The sequence below is a fragment of the Phragmites australis genome, chromosome 23, assembly GCF_958298935.1.
Source record: "Phragmites australis chromosome 23, lpPhrAust1.1, whole genome shotgun sequence".
NCBI classification, from domain to species: Eukaryota; Viridiplantae; Streptophyta; class Magnoliopsida; order Poales; family Poaceae; genus Phragmites; species Phragmites australis.
Window position 1 is genome coordinate 1298853 of NC_084943.1, and position 15762 is coordinate 1314614.

The 15762-nt window shown below is 45.1% G+C and overlaps 1 protein-coding gene across 1 annotated transcript; it reads right to left on the reverse strand.

Moving 5' to 3' along the window:
- Positions 1-10904: 10904 nt before the first annotated feature.
- LOC133905859 (cytochrome P450 CYP94D108-like) lies at positions 10905-12650 on the reverse strand. Its single transcript, XM_062347641.1, has one exon. The coding sequence runs from the start codon at positions 12583-12585 to the stop codon at positions 11038-11040; it is 1548 nt and encodes a 515-aa protein (XP_062203625.1). The 5' UTR covers positions 12586-12650; the 3' UTR covers positions 10905-11037.
- Positions 12651-15762: the final 3112 nt, after the last annotated feature.

The window sequence follows — 15762 nt, forward strand, 5'->3', positions numbered from 1 at the left end:
TTCGTCCTATAGGTCAGTGAAAGAAAATTATAGAATTAGAAATTTTGTTATCCTCTGAAACTCGTAAAATTTCATAAAAATTTTGATCCCTGGATTCTGTCAAGCTGCAGAGATGTACAGATGGGAAGTGGTTTCGTTCAGCTGCTGGTAGCTAGTTGATAGATTCCTTGTTTCTCTCTAATCTTATGGAGGAGTAGATAGATATATGCCTTTTAAAATACTTTCAGTTGCATACGCGAACAAAAGCATACAAAAAGATTTCTCAATCTTTCAATGCGGCAATACTTTCAGGTCCTCAGTTGCATATGAAGAAGAGTTCATGAACTGAACGAAGCCCTTGGTGCCTACAGGGGCGGCGGACCTAGCCTAAAAAATATAAGTTGAGGCACAACAGTGATTAGGTTTCTATAACTTCACGAAAAAGGACTAAGTCTGCTGAAATCCATTGAAAAAACAAAAATTTAAACGTGAGCCTGTGCCGCCGCTCGCTCTATGCTGGGTCCGCCCATGGGTGCCTACAGTGACCAGCATACCAGGGCTAATTAGCATCTCTGACCAAATGCTGAAATCTGCCTGTACCATCTCGAACAAATCAGTGTGAATGCTTGCAAATATGGTCGCTCATGGTGGACGACTTGGACGCATCTAGCTACTTTCCTAGCCAAGGCTCGACAAGCAAATCATGCTACGATTTGCTAGAGAAAAGTGTGCGCTTTATAGCTATAAGAAAGATTGTGACCAAGTTGGTGGCTGATTCGATGGTGCGTTTTATTTACCCTTTTGCAAACGGTTATCGGTCCCCGGCGGTAATCACGGTTATCGCATAGTAATTTAGTAGAATTCGGTAGTGATCGAATTTTATTAATTTTTTAATTTTAAATTTAAGTTTGATCAGTAACCGCTCAATTTACCGACAATATTTGTAACGGTGTCTGCAGTGACCGAAAGAAAGAACGCAATGACCCGCAAAGCCTGAACAGTTTGTTCAAGGAGGAATCAATCTCAACACTTGACGCCTGAATATCCAGAGAAATTTGGAACTCTGTCATGTTCGTCTGCATATCAACTGACTATGAAGCAAGTGACATGTTGGGCATACGGTTCACAAATGCGTCGGTAACCGCTCAAAAATCGCGGTTACCGATCTTCTCGGTCCGGTCCGGTTTCAGAAACCGAATGGTAACTGAATTTGAATTCAAAAAATTTGAAAAAAAATCAAAAAAAATCTTAAAAAAAACTAGACACAATTCTAAGATCTTCTGTGAAAACTTTTTTCAAAAATAATGTCGTTTACATCATATTCTATACGGAGGAAGTTTGAAAAAAATGAAAAAAATTGAAGCGTGCGGCTCAGTTATTAACTCATGTTAAGGAAAAGTGTAACATGTAAACACATATTTTTCTTGTGTAAAACGTATTTTAAGAGAATCTTTAAAATTGATTTCACTTTATTTAGAGTTTTATTAATTTCTCTATAATTTTTACAAAGTTCACAAGCATAAAGTGAATATGTTAAGAAACAGCACTGTAATTAACTTTTTCATGTCTACTATTATTTTTTCTATATAAATCATAGTATAAATAAGCTAATGAAAGTGGTTTCACTAATTTTTGAGGTGTGATGGGTCAGTTATGAATTAATCTAGTCGCAACATATTTACATAATCATGCATGTTACAATAACTAATTCATGAGTTTATGTATTTTTAAAAGACATAGGATCATGTAAGAAGACTAACAAAATTAGTTTCATGATTTTTGGATTAGCAAAGAGTAAACTATGCATTTAACTTGGTTTAACAAATACAATTTCTCACAGAAAATTTTGAACTTTTTTATGAGTATAAATACTTTTATCATGTAGATCATGTCACAAGGAAACCAAGAAAATTTGTTTCACTTGATTTGAAGCTCAGATGAATTAGTTATGATTTTAGAAGATTAAGATAATTTTTGGATTTTTTTGTTGAAATTCATTGAAAATCGAGAAAACCGCTTGATAAATCGAGAAAACCGAGCGGTTACCGAGAAAACCAAACGGTTACCGATAATACGGAAAATTTGAGAAAACCGCTTGATAAATCATAAAAACCGCTCGGTAACCGGTCCAAACCGACCGGTTACCGAACGGCTAAAATCGCGATTTTTTTCTCCAAAATTCAAATTTTGTCAAATGAATTTTCTTTAAATTTTTTTAAATTTTTGACCAGTAACTACGGTTATCACGAATTTTTGGTTACCGTCGGAACCCGGTAACTGAGCTCCGATCGGTAACTTCAACTCTGGTTGTGCGTCGGCACTGGTTTGTCCAATCACTTCCATGTACTGATACGGACAAGACAAATTATAGCAGTGTCGTGCTAGGACAGTCACATCAGTTGGGTGCTGAAGCTCCCTTTCAAACGAAACGCTACTGATGCAAAAACGTGGTCCCTTGCTCTTCGGAGTTTCTTTATCGTTGAAGCCAAGTCACTGTCCTTGCAACATGCGAATTAGCAAGAGCCGTTTTGAAACGACTAGTTTGGTGGTCAGCAAGTACAACGAGAAGAAGAGAGGAAACAAATATGGTTGCAGTATTGTGTGAATCTTAACATAAATGAATGCACATGTGAAAACTTCGTTTTGCATCACGCAAGGCCAACAACATCCGGTAGCAACCGCCAGCGCGAAGGCTTCTGGAAGCTGCCGTTAACCCCGGAGGGATATCAAGTAATTCCCCCCCTTGGCTGCGGCTAGCAGGGGCGACCATGACCAATCGAGCTATGTTGCCCACCCCATCGCTCCACGGCAACGAGGAGTTTATGGAGGTGGTGGTGGTTTGGCACAGGGAGACCTCCTAGAACGCCTCCTGCATCATTCATGTCGATCTCCCTCCTGATTAAGTCCTACTTTTGTAATCTTTTCTGTTTTCCCGCAAGAGGCACATCTAATCTAGAGAGGACAATTACTGATAATTCACAAGCAGCGTGATTAATCGCAGGCATTCTCTGGACATCTAGGGATGACAAATTTTCCCGTGTAGGCGAGGATACACCCCAAACAAGACAGAGGCGGGGCTGATTTTTCCCTGTGAGGCTCACGGGGCAAGACCCCTAAGTCTCCAGTCCCCTCCACTCCACTCCGCCGTTACTCTACATATCCATCCGCCGCCACTCATTCCTCAACCTCCAACCCTCCACTCCGCCTCCACTCTCTAGGCTGTAGCTGACATAGGCATGCCGCACATAGTGACACAGCCATCCAGACGGTCGTTGGCTCACCGCGCATGGATCTACAGCCTCCAAGGCACGTGCATTAGTCGTCGGGCCGCACTGCCTTTGAGTCTTTGACCAGCACGACCGCACATGCGCTGGCCGCCGAGGCGCATGGCCTCCGTCGAGGCGCACTGCCTTTGAGTTTTGACCAGCACGACCGCACAGGCAGTGGCCACCGAGGCGCATGGCCTCCGTCGGATCGTCCTGTGCCCTCCCTCCCTTCATCCCTCTCATCTCCAGACGCTAATGGATATCGGGGATCTAACGGGGCAGGGAAAGGATGTTTTTTTCCCTGAAATGTGTTTCGGGGTCAGAGTGGGGGTTTGCACATCTCAAGTGCTGACTGACTGCATGCTGCGCTCTGTCACCATTTTGTCAGTCCGAACATACTCCGGAACTGTGGTTGTCAGACAACTTTACCTCTTAAACTGTCATATCTGTTGATAGAAAATGCTACTATTTTTCTCTTTGATGAATTAGAAAAGGATAGATAATTCTATATGCTGCAGGTATGTAGCCATTGTACCTACACGATGATAAACTGATAATCCAGTGATACCCATAGTCATGGACTTGTAAATTAGGCTTGCGTATAGTTGGTAGTTGGCATAATCATGAACAAGATCAACCTTTTAAGTTTGCCTAGTAAGTTGCATAATCAGTATAATCGTGAACAAGTTTTTTCTTTTGCGGGGAATAATCATGAACAAGATGTATCTTGAACGAGACCAACCTCCTGCTTTCGTATTCGTACCCTAGATATTGAAAATTCACATCTAGTAATTTTCAAAAGTAGTCACATAAAAAAACTCTCAGCTATAGCTGATGTTATGTTATACGTCCATGTAAAATTTCAAGAACAAACTTCAATCACATTTGAGATTAAAAAAATCTGATGTAATGCCCATGAGCATTACATTTGTGAGGTCCGCTCTCGAAATTTTGTACATATGTAGATCACATCCTTATCCGTGGCTGTTATATTTTCTGAAAACTGGTACATATACTTTTCAATGAATCTGTAAATCTTCAGTCGAAAGATCTAAACCACCAAGAAACCGCCACCGCCACTAACCCCGCCATGTGTCGTGAATTGTGTTCACATAGTCGAATGATCAAATTGCAAATTTCAGGCATATAGAATTTAGAGGACTGAATTTTAAATAATAATTAGGCCATTTGTAGTGGACCCGTCTTTGGCCTTCAAGTGCAGCACTAGACTCTGTGAATGGTCAAATGTGGTCTATACAGATGCAGTAGAAAGCTTACAGCAGGTCATGGTTCTTCGGGGCCGTCAAGTCGTGCGGCAACGACGATAGCTCACCATCGGTGCTTCGCTTCTACCCATACTCGTACCACAGCAGCATGACCACCTCCCCAAGCGTTTGATGTCCAAGCTCCTGCCTCGCATCATCCCGCTCCCGCGCCGCCATCACACCAGCCACAACTCGAACTCACCCATCACCCCGGTCCTCGCGATCTTGCTCGCGCACGTCTTCGCCACCCGCTCCACCAACCCTACCTGGGCGCACACCCTCCCCACTCTCCGACGCGTGCCTTGCCGCTGCCGTCTCCTCGATCGCCCACCCTGACCTTGCCCTCATGCTCCTCTCCTGGTCCCAAACCCATCACCACCATGTCAACTCTGACCGAATTTGAGAGGGATTCGGCAAGAACTGACGAACATCCAGATTTCAGAAATGGAGAAAGTGGAGAACGCTAGCATGATTTCGTTCTAAAATTCTACAAGTTTCTAGTACAAGCATATTCTCTGGACATGTCCCTCACCAACACACGCAAGCTAGTTATATAATCTAGCTCAATTACAGTTTAACCAAACATTAACTGAAGTAAAAGTAGTTTAATCTATCTTAACCGAGAATAAAAATAAAAAGGTAGTTGTCTGGCGAAATAAACACGCTACCATCAAGTGGACTGTCGTTCGATCTCCTACGAAGTGGTATCGACCAATCCTGAGCATCGGTTGAGCTTGAATCAGACTAGGTTATGACAAACACCCCCTATCTGGGAAGAGCTCTTGTGTCTAATACCCTGACAGGAACATATTTGAGTCAGCCATGAGCATCCACCAAAGGTAAATTCTTGCTGGGAATAGCATGGGAACCTATGTGTTTCTTGAGTTGGCTGACATGGAACACTAGGTGGATTTGTGCATTTGATGGAAGCTACAACTAGTAAGCAACATTCCCAATCTTCTTTAGAATAAGAAAAGGCCCATAAAACTCGGTGGTAAGCTTGAATGAATTCCTTAGTCCAAAGGTTGTCTGTTTGTAAGGCTGGAGCTTGAGATAAACAAAGTCACCCTCTTGGAATGTTCTTTCAGCGCACTTCAAATCCGCATATTTCTTCATCCTTTGCTGTGCCTGGACTATATTATCTTTGAGCTGGGCAATCATTTGGCTTTTGTCAGTTAGGAAGTCTCTGGTAGGGGAGTCAGGACAAGGGATCTGCACTTCACTTACCAATGGAGGTGGGTAACCATCAAGTGTCTGGAATTGTGAGATTTCAGTGAAGTGTGGTAAGTGGTATTATACCATAATTCAACCAATGACAGCCAAGATGACCATCTTTTTGGTTCAGAGAAAGACATGCATCTTAAGTAGTTTTCAAGGTATTGATTGATCCTTTGGTTAGACAGTCACTCTAGGGTAATAGGTTGTACTGAGTCTAAGTGAAACCTTCAAATTCTTGAATAAAGACTGCCAAAAATCACTTGTGAACAACCTATCACAATCTGAGACAATGATAGTAGGAAGCCCATGCAATTTATAAATGTTGTCCATGAAGACCTGAGCCACCAATTGAGCATTGATTGGGTGGGAGAGGGAAATGAAATGGGAGTACTTAGTTAGTCTATCCACAACAACAAAAATGGTGTCCTCACCATTTGATTTTGGAAGTCCTTCTGTGAAGTCCATTGATATGTGAGTCCAAGCCATGTCAGGGACATGTAAACGATCAATAAATCTAGGGTAGTGAAAGTGTTCACCTTTGGCTCTTTGACATGTTGGACAAGAGGTGACAAAGTCCTCAACTGCATTCTTCAGCCCAGACTAGTGGAACAACCTTTTGACCCTTTGGTAGGTTACAGATATAATTGAGTGACCTCCCAGGGCAGAAGAGTGGAGTGCGGAGATGACGTTATCCCAAATAGTTTGATCTTGTCCCAAGTGGATCCTTCCTTTGTACCTTAGAATTTCAGAATGTAGAGTGTAAGGGGAGATGGGATAAGGAGAGATAACCGATTGAGCAATAATCTGCTGTCAGTCTTGATCTTGAGCATAGCTCTCGATAACCTCTGAAACCCATAATGGTTGTACCACTGTGAGAGCATTGCACTCCACATCCCTTCTAGGCAGTGCATCTGTAGCTTTTCTCCCTTCCTTGTTTATATTCAATCTTCTAATCAACTTGAAGGAGCCTCAATAATATCTTGTGTTGAATTCCCTCTGTGAGTCTCTAGTCAGCAATATGTTTCAAACTCTGCGGATCAGTTTTAATGATCAATTTAGAACCCAACAGGTAACGCTTCCATCTTTTAACTGCTTCAAGTATAGCCATTGCTTCTCTATCATAGATGGATTGAGCTTGTGCTCTTTTGCTGATAGACTTGCTAAAGTAAGCAATAGGTTGTCCTTTTTGCATTAGGACATCACCAATCCTAGAGCCACATGCATCTATCTCAAGTGTGAATGGCAATTCAAAATTAGGAAGCCTGAGTACCAGAGCTGTGACTAGCATGTGCTTGATTTTAGTGAATGCTTGAGTCTGAGTAGGGCCCCATAGTCTTTTACAAAACGCCTGTAGTAGCCTGCCAAACCTAGAAAACCTTTGAGCTAGGTGACAATTTGTGGAATTGGCTACTCCTTGACAACATCAATTTTAGTAGGGTTAGTTGATAAACCTTCATCACTAATAACGTGGCCTAGGTATTCAATCTGTTGGACAGCGAATACACATCTGCCTCTTTTTGTAGTCAATTTATTGTCTACAAAATCTGTAAGACTGTCACCAAATGAGTCATATGTTCTTCAATGCTTTTGCTATAAATTAGAATGTCATCAAAGAAAATCAATACAAATTTTCTGAGATATGCAGCAAATATGTTGTTCATCATGTACTGAAAGGTTGCTAGTGCATTAGTCAAACTAAAAGGCATCACAAGAAACTCAAAATATCCAAAATGAGTTATAAATGTTGTCTTTGGTATGTCCTCTTCCTTAATGAGAATTTGGTGAAATCCAAACCCTAGATCCAATTTGGAAAAGTATGCAGCTCCATTCAATTCATCAAACAGATCATCCACAATAGGTATAGGAAATCTATTCTTGATGGTCATATCATTTAATTCTCTATAGTCAACACAGAACCGTCAAGAACCATCCTTTTTCCTAGCTAGAATAGATGGAGATGAAAATGGACTTTCACTAGGTTGAATAAGTCTCTGCTCTAATAATTGTTTGACCAATTTTTCAACCTCACCTTTCTGATAATGTGGAATTCTATAAGGTCTCAAGTTATGAGGGACACTACCTAGTTTCAAAGGAATAGAATGACTGCAATTCCTATTGTGAGGTAGCCCACTGGGTTTAGAGAAGACTACAGTAGACCTCTCCAAAATGTCACTCACTTGCTCTTCTTGTTGTGGAGATTCTATACCAGAAGTTGGATTTAGCTTTAGCTGTAAGATATATCCACTTCCACCTTTTGACAACAACTTATGTCGGTGAATCAGGAACCGGGGGTCCCTGAATCCCGAGACCAGGCCAACAATCCGTCACGTGGCGCCATCCCGCGGAGTCTCCTCCGCGAGGTAAAAAAGATTAAGTTCCGGGAGAGGGCGCTCGGGGCCACAGTCAGTGGTCCCCGAGAACCCAAGTTCCCCGATGATCTACGAAATCTAAGTGCTGGGAAGAAAGTGCTCGGGAAGGTGTATGGTGGCCCCCGAGCACCCGAGCCTCCATACACCTTCCCAAGCACTTTCTTCCCAGCACTTAGACTTCGTAGATCATCGGGGAACTTGGGTACTCAGGGACCACTGACTGTGGCCCCGAGCGCCCTCTCCCGGGACTTAATATTTTTTACCTCGCGGAGGAGACTCCGCGGGATGACGCCACGTGGTGGATTGCTGGCCTGGCCTCGGGATTCGGAGACCCCCGGTTCCTGATTCACCGATAGCAGCCCCCGGGCCCATTGACAGGCGATGGCCTAGAGACTGCGGATGGGTCCTTCGTCGTTAACGAGGCCGAAGCCAGTACTGACGCCATGCGGCGAGCTTTTAGATGGTGGCCCTTCCGGTCCGGGCCTCTGGTACGGCCCAACGGGGAGCTGAACGGACGCGCGTCCAGACGACTCCCGAGGCGTGTGATAACGGGACGGGCGGCGCGTGATAACGAGGCAGGCGGTGCGCGTGGCAACCGCCCAAATCGAGAAAAATACGCCTGGCAACTGCTGACACCCGCACGACCCGAGGGAGATTCGCCTGGCGGTTGCGCTGGCCGAGGAAACCGTCCCGCCGAGCGCGCCGTGGCAGGCGACGTATGAATTTTCCTGGGGTATAAGAGAAGGAGGGGAGCGAACCGTGCCCCTCTTTACGCTATCTTGCGATCAAGCTTTTGCCTTCCTTGCGCTCCTGAGCCCTAGACTTTCCTTAGGCGATCAGAGCACCCCTCTTCCCCCACCGGCCATCGCATTCATACCCATTTATTTCTCCGGCGAATATGTTCAGGATCATCCCTCCGGCCGAATCTCTAAAAAAGGGTCCCTCAGAATCCCTGCGACAGGAGTTAACCCTCCAACAATATTAGTAATGCGTATCATCGTCCAATTAGGTCGGATAAGATCGGTTTGGAATCACTTCCTCCCCAAATCAGTTCGTCCTGATGGCATGTCGCATTAAGTTTTATTTGAGATGGCCACGTAAAATGTGAGGATATTTGACCAGCCTTCCAGACCAACACTTGAACTTAAGCATGGATACATATTTTGCTTTACCCTTTCTATTTGCGTGAATATATTTATAGTTTTCAGTTGGGGGTTTGGAGCTATTGCCGTGGTCACATGCAATGTAGCCCTTCATTTACTGAGATGCACTGTGTACTGCCTAATGTCTTCCAGCATTTGTCATGATATATGATTCATCAATTCTGGTTCTCTATGGATAGCACTATATTGTAGATTGCTTATCAATTTATCACCCACCATCTCATCAACATTGTTGTACACAGTGCATGTAGAGAATGGCACATATGTGAATAAATACAAGATTTGGAGATGTATGAGAAAGGAGACCGTGACATCTATTTTTATTATCTTATCTTGATGCTACAGTGACTGTCATTGATAATTTCTGCTTGTTTTAATTTCTCAATAATTGTCCCTTATCAATTAAAATCGTATATTTCTCATAGAGTTTGTCATTTGCTCATTGCCCTATTGCTAAATTCATTTATCAAGGTAAAGCGGGTTTTTTTAAAAAAATTCATCTGTTCCATAATGGCAAGCATTGAAATGTAAAATGACAGAATGATCGATCATGGGGGGATTAGGATTGCAAGTGTTAAAGCTCATGAACATTGAAATACCTTGATAACCAAATCCAAGCAACTCTATACTGCCCTTGCTATGAACGCATTGGGTCCCTGCTCTCTCTCTCTCTCTCTCTCTCTCTCTCTCTCTCTCTCTCTCTCTCTCTCTCTCTCTCTCTCTCTCTCTCTGGAAGATACGAGCCACACTGACTCTTGGATTGTTTTGCAGGTAAGCAAATCGACCTGCTTCCTGATATCACTCGGAACTAGGTACACTGTACACAGGACAGTTCATTTTTTCCCCTGTAGGACATTAGCCTAATCATAAGTTTCATGTGCTGATACTTCTGTATATAGTTGCTGATCATACTGAGTTACTGACCGTATTACTCATAATCACGAGAGGCGGTATTACAAGTGGTTCAACGCTCTATCATCACTAGAAGCAGGAGCCCCTGTACATCAAACCTTCTGTGTTTTTGGTACAGATTTGTCAATTGGAGAGAAAATAACTTGATAAAAAGGCAGTTAAAGTTATTTATACACTTCTGACTCATTTCTTTATTTTCTCGAACACGCAGGAGAGTTACGTATCATTATATTAAGTAAAAATGCCGTCCGAATACAAAATTGTACCAACGACCGGGTTAGATTTTAGTTATATGCCGCAATGCAAAAGACTACGACCTCAAACAGAAAACTCAACCCCTTCGCTCCCACCGTTCCACAGAGGTGGGCCTAAAAAAATCTCAGTTAGAAGCAGCGTTACCCTGGACCAACCACCGTCAAAGATGCAACGGTTGCGATATTTTCAAATGGGCCATGCCACCAGATAACCAAATAATTGAGCCCCTTGTGATCACCCTTGGGAGTTCCGTGCTGCGCGTTCTCACACCAATCTTGGAAGTCTTATTAAGGTCATATGGCACCAAAGACTGTAAGCCAACGTGCCAGAGCGCCTTGAACCATACCTCCCTCCCTGACGAACACACTCCCTCCCTGACGAACACACACCCAACTAGCAGATGTGCGCGATGTCCCTTTTCTCTTGGTAAAAGAGAGAAATCTGTTCATTCGTAACTTCTCTTAAGAATTTGTCAAGCATTAGTTTTATCGATTGAGTTTAGCCTTACAGAGATGAAACTCGTAAAGAAAAATATAAAAAAACATAATCAATTTACAAACGTTATTGTCAACCCAAATAGAGACATGAAACTATGAAACCGATGCTCTGGTCATTCAGCACTTCCAGTTCCGGCCACCACCCTTCTCCTTGCTTGCACAGGCAAGCCCCCTTTCATTCTGAGCGTCACGGAGAGCACGTGCTCGGGCACACCGCCGGCGGCATCCTTATTGACGTCGACCACAAATTCTTCGAGCACGCTAGCAACGATGGACTTCATCTGCACGTACGCCATCTCCTTCCCCAGGCACATCCTCGGCCCTGCATGGAACACGGTGAACCTGAACGGGCTCTCCGGCCGGAACGCGCCGTCCGCGCCGAGCCACCGCTCCGGCTTGTACTCCGCGCAGTCCTCGCCCCATATGGCCGCGAGGCGCCCCATGGCGTACGCGCTGTACGTCACGGACCAGCCCGCGCCGACGTGCGTGCCGTCGGGCAGCGTGTCGTCCGCGGCGCACGACTGCGAGTCGATCGGTGCCGGCGGGTACAGCCGCATCGACTCGGTGAGCGCGGCGTGCAGGTAGTGCATGTCCCGAAGCGCGTCGAAGCCGAACGGCTCGCCGGGACGCGTGCCGGTGGACTCCCGCACCGCGCGGACCTCGTCCACGACGCGCGCCACCACGTCCGGTCGCGACGACACGAGCCAGAAGAACCACGTCAAAGCCGAGGACGTCGTCTCGCGCCCGGCGATCAGGAAGCTGAGGACGATGTCTCTGAGAACCTCGTCGCTGTGCTCGTCGCTGGCCACGAACCTTGACAAGACGTCGTCTCTGTCTTCCACCGATGCACTCTGGCGCCGCGCACGGACAATGTCCATGGCGAACCCATGGATGTCGGCGATGGCCTTCTTCAGTCGGCGCTCGGTGCCGACGTTGAGACACTTCTTGATCTTCCAAGAGACCTCCACGGGGTCCAAGAACCGGCCGACTATGAGGTCCTGCGCCTCGCCGAACGTGCGCATAAAGTCCGACTTCGCCTCGGCCAACACTCCACCGTCGGCGAGGCAGCATGGGTCGTGCCCGAAGGCAACCATGCATATGGTGTCGAACGCGAACCGCTCGAGCACGTCCTGCATGTCGAGGACGCCGCTGTCCCTGCGGAACAGCGGGAGCAGCCTGTTGGCGACCTCGGCCTGCACGACGTCGGCGACGAACTTGCGGAGCGAGCGCTTGCTGAACTGGTGGCTGGCGTTCTTGCGCTGCCAGAGCCACTGCTCGCCGTCGGAGTTGAAGAGGCCGTGGCCCAGGAAGTCCTCGAGCATGGAGATGGCGTGCTCGCCCTTGGGGTAGTTGGTGAAGTTGGCGCGCAGGACGTGCTCAACGTCGGCGGGGTTGCCGGTGACGATGCCGGTGCGCATCCCGGGGATCCAGAAGCCCATCCTGTGCTCGGGGCTGGCGACGATGAGCTCGGTCGACCAGTCGAGGAAGCGGTGGCGGTTCTTGAGGAACGCCGGGAGGTGGCCGAGGAGAGGGTGGGCCTTGAGGCCATGGGTGGTGGGCTTCTTCTTGGTCAGGGTTCTTGTGAAGTGGTAGGAGATGTATAGCATGGGAAGCAGGGCAAGCAGGGAGAGTGCACTGTCTTTCATTTCAGGGACGCCCATTGCCGTTTATCTTTTGCTGTACTGTTGACCTGTGGATGGAGGGAAGAGGAGAGTGTGTCTGCTGGTTTATATAGACCCGTGTATATATGTCAAATAATTATACAGAGTTGATTATATATAGAATTTGAAGTTATATTAGCGGTATATGGTAGAGTTAGAATAGAACTTTAGGTGGAATACCGGTAGGACTCATTTAACCAGGTATCCTCGTAAATATAAAAGGAGGATCGCTGCTTGTAACAATGAAGGTATAGCGACATGTTCATAGGGTCGACAGCAGTTTTGCCAGGACCCCAAGATGCGGCTGATGTTGCTAGATGAGGAGGAGCACCCGTAGTCATATCTCAAGGATATAGGCTTTGATCGAACATCGTTAACAAACATCGTGTCTTTGGTGTTGTTTGTGATTATATGTGTCGTCTCGGTAGATCGATCCGTTGCTTCTGTTTATGGCTAGTTTCCTAACACCCTGTTTGGCAGAGGTTCAGCGATTATAGGTTATAATAAAGTCGTTTAAGTTACTAATTTTAGTTTAAACTAGGAATAAGATGGATCACCAAAATATACTCAGTGTACCTGCATCTCTAACTGTATGAAATTTTGGAGTTAGGAATAACTTATATCTAAAAAATCTTAAAGCTAGAACTCTACCGAACAATCTCATACCCTGCATCTCTCGACGGCATGTTGCAGTGTTCAACCCATACTTGCATTGTGCTCTGAAGAACGATGGTAAAATATTCTCAAGAGAGTGCCAGGTTGTTTGAAGAGGCTATGGATGAGCGCATGGATATGCCAAGTTGTTTGTGCTTGTTGACCAAGACAGGGCCTTGCATCGCAGGCCAAGGAAGGTCAACCGGGCACTTGTTTTAGTTATAATCCGATGGAGGATAAGAAATGTTTCAGTAGGAACCTTCGGCTGAGGAGACCTTGGTCAGTCACATTTTAATATTCTGAACATTTGAGCAGGAGCATAGTACTATTATAACCATGTAAACAAGAGAGCGATGGAGGTAATGAGCTAGGAATGATGAACTCAGTTCAGTAACGGAGTGAAATTCAGAAACCGAAGAATGATGGACCATGGACACTCCTGGCGATTCTTTCCTTTTCTTTGTTTCTCTCAGCCGACGAAGTTCATTTTGTAGGTTTTGTCTAGCGATCAAATTCGCATGAAACCGCTCGATTTCTTTCGGAATCAGGGGAAAAAATTACCGCCTTTCAAGCAGCATCCCAACTTGTGCAGCATGCATGCCGTTATGTTTTTTTTATTTGAGCTGATTGTGTATGATGAATTTGTTCTGTTACTAAGTACAATACCCATGCGTTACAATAGATTTATACGAAACGGCTTCATATTCTACACAAAACATTTATATTTCAAACACGTCATGTACGGAGCATACGAATTTATGTTCTAGAGAGATACATGAATCCATATTCTGCATAAAACAATTCACGTTCTATTGTTCTAACGGTTTTTCTCGGACACACCCATATTTTATCAAAGTTTTGCACAAGATGGTATTCATTCCTTTTTTACAATCATGCAATACAAACATCAGTAAGAATGTGAATTCCATATCTATGTTTTTGTACACACAACGATGCATATTTGCAGTTTTTCATGACAAGCGAATCATAATAAGAATCAACTCAACCGCTTCGAAAAACGAAATCAGGTTCCCGATAGCTATATGAAAAGAAAAATCCTACTTGAAATCATCTCATGTCATTTTCTAAAGTAACACTTGTTGATCTACTGCTTGATTTCTTCTTTTCCCCGTTTAAGTGACCTTCTAGTACTCTAAAACACATCATGGCAACAAAGCTCCCAGAGCCGATGCACTGGCCATGTACCACGACTATAGTTGTTCAGCAGGCGAAAACAATACAGTTGCATTGGCCATACAGCAGGGGCTTCACTATGTCATACAGAGGTGGCCAACTGGTCTGACGGGCTGGGCTGACACGGGCACAATGAGGTACAACCCGGTTAGAGCACGGCCCGTTAGGTCTGATTAGTCTTCTAGGTCGTGCCGTGATGGCCCGTTTGCCGAAGGCTCAGCCTACGGCATGACCCGTGAAGCACCGTACCATATTGTGTCGGCCCGTTTATATTTTGTTGTTGATCTGTGGAGGGGGGAAGAGGAGAGAGTGTGCTTGCTGGTTTATATATAAACTGCATCTCTGGATGGCATGTTGCAGTGTTCAACCCATACTTGCATTGTACTCTGAAGATGGATGTTAAAATATTCTCAAGAGTGTGCCAAGTTGTTTGAAGAGGCCATGGATGAGCACATGGATAAGCCAAGTTGTCTGTGCTTGTTGGCCAAGACAGGGCCTTGCATTGCAGGCCAAGGAAGGCCAACTGGGCACTTGTTTTAATTATAATCCGATGGAGGATAAGAAATGTTTGAGTAGGAACCTTCGGATGAGACGACCTTGGTCAGTCACATTTTAATATTCTAGGCATTTGAGCAGGAGCATAGTACTACTATAGCCATGTAAACAAGAGGGCGATGGAGGTTATGAGCTAGGTATGATGAACTCAGGTCAGTAACGGAGTGAGAAATTCAGAAACGTAAGCCGGTGCCGGTGGAGGAGCCGGTGAGGGACACGCTTGTCCTGAACCTCAAGTTCTATCGCCAGGGGCACATCTGTTCCATCGAGCAAACCCTCCGGCTGTGCACTGCATGACCAGGAGGATTTGCGCCTTCCAGAAAGGATGATTGCTCTTGGTAAGCTTCTCTGTAACCGAGTGACCGAGTAGCGCCGGCACGGCCAGACTGGAGAGGGACCTTCACTTGTTGCCATAGATGTGATTCTTTAGAGGACAGGCTCTGTTACCATGTGAGAACTGGTAGAAACATATGAACTTTCGTAGGAGCCGCGTGTGTACGTGTTAATATGTAGGCCGAAGCAAAGCCTGGAGATTACATTGTGATGGTGACGGACTTGGTTACAGAAGCTAACAGATTCGACAGTGTAGAATTGAGTTCAAACACAACTCCTATATCTAGACTGAATCTATCTCCAGGCATGTAACCAAATTCGTTTTACAAAGATACAGCCGATCATGGTATATCTAACATTAGAAATTGACAGGGGTGTCAATCCAAATGCACCCCAAGTCTGTGTGGTGGTCCGTGATGGCTGGAAGGCCACAACACGGAG

Coding starts and splice junctions, on each gene's coding strand:
- LOC133905859 (XM_062347641.1), bottom strand. CDS start 12,585: ATGGGCGTCCCTGAAATGAAAGACAGTGCACTCTCCCTGCTTGCCCTG.